At 43.4% G+C, this 3,822-nt stretch overlaps 1 protein-coding gene across 1 annotated transcript; it reads right to left on the bottom strand.

The window, feature by feature from the left end:
* Positions 1–470: 470 nt before the first annotated feature.
* LOC147608466 (uncharacterized) lies at positions 471–1,046 on the bottom strand. Its single transcript, XM_086789444.1, has 3 exons — positions 1,021–1,046; positions 695–887; positions 471–650 (listed from the first exon to the last, which is right to left on the bottom strand). The coding sequence occupies exons 1-3, from the start codon at positions 1,044–1,046 to the stop codon at positions 471–473; spliced, it is 399 nt and encodes a 132-aa protein (XP_086645570.1).
* Positions 1,047–3,822: the final 2,776 nt, after the last annotated feature.

The raw sequence follows: 3,822 nt of genomic DNA, 5'->3' as shown, positions 1-3,822 counted from the left end.
CATAAGTGTTCACACTCACTTAAACTATGGCTGGCTGGGCACTTTACACTCATAAGAGGCTTAATGCAATTACAATGACTACTCTCATAACATATCCATGAAGTACATCACCTAGGACTTCATCCTTGCTTGCTACCACATGCACTTGAAGCGGGAATCTCCATAAATACTCCATCATACCATTACGGGCGCCCGTTCAAGTTATAGCTTTGGACACTATTGCTTCATATCTTGAATGTATGACCCTTTGGTGTATTTAACATGACTACTTGATGTAAGATAATCGTGATAGATTTTGTTAACTTTAGAATTGGGTTAACAAGTGTTAGCTCATGAGATAAGTACATTGTAAGTTTGATGACCTTTTAACTTACAAAAGTTTATAGTGGGCTTATAACCCTTTAACTTTATGATTATACTCTTTTTTAAGTGGAGACAGAGATGAGAAGGGGAATTATGGCCGCATGGGACTAGTGGCTAGTTGTGCAGGTGAGCAAACCAAGCCTTATTTCAATGACAGCCACAATAGAGAGAGTGAGGAAGACGGTGCCCACGAGGGTGCTCAAAGCGCTGGCCAGCATCCCAAAGTGCATGGTGTTATCGTTGATCGGCGCATACGAGGTTGCAGGTTGAGCCCTTGTGCGATGAGGCTAGACAGCAAGAAGAATGCAAAGGACAGCACCTCAAACATTACAAGGCCTCTGGCCAGACTAGCTGGCGCAGCACAAGGGTCCCCTGTCTCAACTAGGGTTGCTGCACTGTCGAGATTCAGCCCAAGAAACACCGCTCCTAAGAAGAGCGAATTAACGTTCGCTGATGCATCTAATGCGCTCACGTGGAGAGTGCTGTTAACAGTAGTAGTAATAGTAGTAGACGTCTCAGAACGGCTGCATCATTAACAACCAAAAAAAAGAGAGAAAAAGGTCGTTAAAATCAAACGGATAACGTACCTAATCTAGTTATTTAATTAAACAAAACTCAAGAAAAGCAGCCAAAAATCATTTTGTGTACGTAGCAGACCTAAGTAACGGTTGTGACGATGCCATAATAAAATCGCTAGGTTAAGGAGACTGTAGAATAATGTATTGCTTTTCTCTCACAACTAGACTATAGTTATATTCACTCTCTATATTGATTGATTGGCAAGCAACTTTCTCTGGCACAGGAGAAGACTGCAGTGATCTAGGCTTGTCTCGCCCCCCTAATATAGTAGCAATTGCGTGAATGTACAGCATGCCAGTATACATTTACAAAGCTTTAAAGTTTCAAAACCACATGGAACATGCTCAACACGGTTTGGTAACCTGTAACTCCTTTGCTTAAGTCAGAAGGAAACTGCGAAGGGAAAGCAGGCTGAGATTAGGCTGTGATGGTTGTGTCAAAGCCATAATAAAATATCTAGGTTGATAAAATAATACTATAATGTATTGCTTTTCTCAGGACTAGCCTAACATGCAGCAGCAGCACCTGGATGTTAATACCCAGGGCCCGCGCACTTTAAAGTTGGGCAGACCCACGGGCCAAACTTCAAAGAAAAGTGTAACACAAAACTTCAAAGAAAAGTGTAACACCAAACTTCAAGGAAAAGTCCCTTCTCATTCCATCTCATAAATGGGGAAGAGGATCGGCAAATGTAGTGTTCCTCTATCTCTACCTCTTGGTAGCATAGTTGACAAATGCGGTCATCCACGATCTGATGCACACATCGCCCTGTCTCAATCCACAGCTGGTGTGATGAAGTCTGGATCTGTCCAATGGCACAACGTATCCCATGTGATAGGTGTACATCCATGTACGCCGAGCGGGTGATAAAATCATCCGGTGAGAGGTGTAGAAAATGGCTCTTGTAATGAGCCATTTTCATGCCCAAGGGCTCAAGGGGGCTGGTCCATGTCCTCTCTATGTCCACTCTGATGATATCCATCCTAATCATGCGGTTTTGCTCTGAGCGGGTGAGATCCAAAAATTGGCAATCCAGACTGTACTGAAAGGGTGGTAGTGCCTCTATCTGCAAACCATGTAGGTCAAACCATGATCTCATATGAGCATACCAACAATGAGTATCTCCATCCTCTGTCAACTGTATGGATGAGGTCAATGCCAATCGGGAGTACCTCTGCTGAGGGAGCTCCCATAGCCGTTATAAAAAGATAACTGCTTGGAATAGGGCCTCGGTTACTACTGGCAGCTCAGCCCGAACAATCTCATGTGGTAGTGATGATTTGCTCCGAATCATGCGGGAAATCATCATAATCAGTGGTCTCTCCATTTGCCTCCATCCCTCATTTTTCCCTCTTGGAGATCTGTGATGTATACTAGGTCCCCAAATTGGAGCTCCGTACAGGAGGGTCGGTGTGACAAGCATATCAAATAGCCATAATTTCGTACTTGGCTCCTAAAACTGTACGTGTGCACACTGCCTTTCAAGTGCCCCCAAGGCTGCATGCCCTCGAGCTAGTCTACCCGCCGCTGCTGCCTCCTTCAGGGAGAAACGCGGTGCTGTGAAAGTAACTCCCAAGCAGACATATGACCTGACGTACTCTACCGGCTCCCCTCGGAAAGTAAATTGATGCTCTGATCTCGTCACCCATGCATGTGTGGTGTTAAACACCATAACCTTGGTTTTACCAAGGTTCACTGTTAGATCTCTATCCACACAGAAAGCTTGTAATGCATCTAGGTGTCTCTGTAATCCCTCCGGAGAGTCTGAGATTAGAACAATATCATCAGCATATAACAAGATGGGTATCAACACCCCTGCCAGGCATGCCCCTGGGCCTCCCAATCTATCTACATAATTAGAGACCGCATCAATGTACAGTTAAGCCTATTCTCAAACTCTAACCCTCTTTTAAGCTTTCCATTGCTGCAGTGAAAACCCTGAACTTTCTCTCCTCTCCACTCTTCTGTTGTAAAACAAGCTTTTCTTTTCCCTTCTTCTCTTTTCTTACCACCATGGCCTCTTCCAGTAATGTGAGAAGACCTAGGGAGAAGGTGGAAGAGCTTGTGTTGCATAACACAAGAGATGAGAATGGAGTTTGGGCTCCAACAAGATTCAGGGTTGGGGCTTGGTTCTACATGCAGCCAAGCTCTAAGGAACCACATCGAGTGCGTCAACTGGGGAATATGCTACATCATTGGAAGGGGCGGCTACAAGGCTTCAAGCATACTAAGAAGGAAGGACTGGTTGCCATAGTGCAACATGTGTATAACCTTGGAGACCTGTACATTCAAGGCCAACGACCAAGGTTTTCTTCAAATTGTCAGTGTAACATAAACACAGCTTTAACAACATATTAATATTGGATTTTTTGTTTCAAATTTTCTTATGATTCTCAATTTTCTTATGTCTTTCTGCAGATATTTTCCCCTCTAATTATGTTGAGGAACTGCCGCTACAAAGCCTCACTGGAGTTTTCTATGCTATGCATTCATTGGAGAGGCAATGTTTGTATCTCACAGCCCAAGTGATCTTGTACAGAACAATATCTTTTTCTTTTCTCACTCATATTTTGTAGATAAAAAACCAGGTTTATTTGGCAAGCTAGAAGAGATCCCCAACCCCCCTCTTAACAATCCCGAATGGCCCAAACCTGATGCTTGGACCATCTTATGCTTAAAGTTTAAGATGGTAAGTGATATCAAGACATCACACAAGTTTTCAAAGGCATCTAGGTCAGTAGGGATAAATTGGTTTTGTCCTTTACATGTTTTTGTGCACATGTTCAATTCCATGCCAATGCACCAAACAAAAATAATGTATATTTGTAAGGAGGTACGGTCTGACCTCATTCAAAGATTACTAGGAGAGGGTTGGGAGGT

Source organism: Cibotium barometz, chromosome 53, assembly GCF_041138505.1.
Source record: "Cibotium barometz isolate CiBa-2024 chromosome 53, ASM4113850v1, whole genome shotgun sequence".
Classification (NCBI taxonomy): domain Eukaryota; kingdom Viridiplantae; phylum Streptophyta; class Polypodiopsida; order Cyatheales; family Cibotiaceae; genus Cibotium; species Cibotium barometz.
The sequence above is the reverse complement of the archived record's forward strand: the minus strand, read 5'-3'. Positions and strand labels throughout refer to the sequence as shown.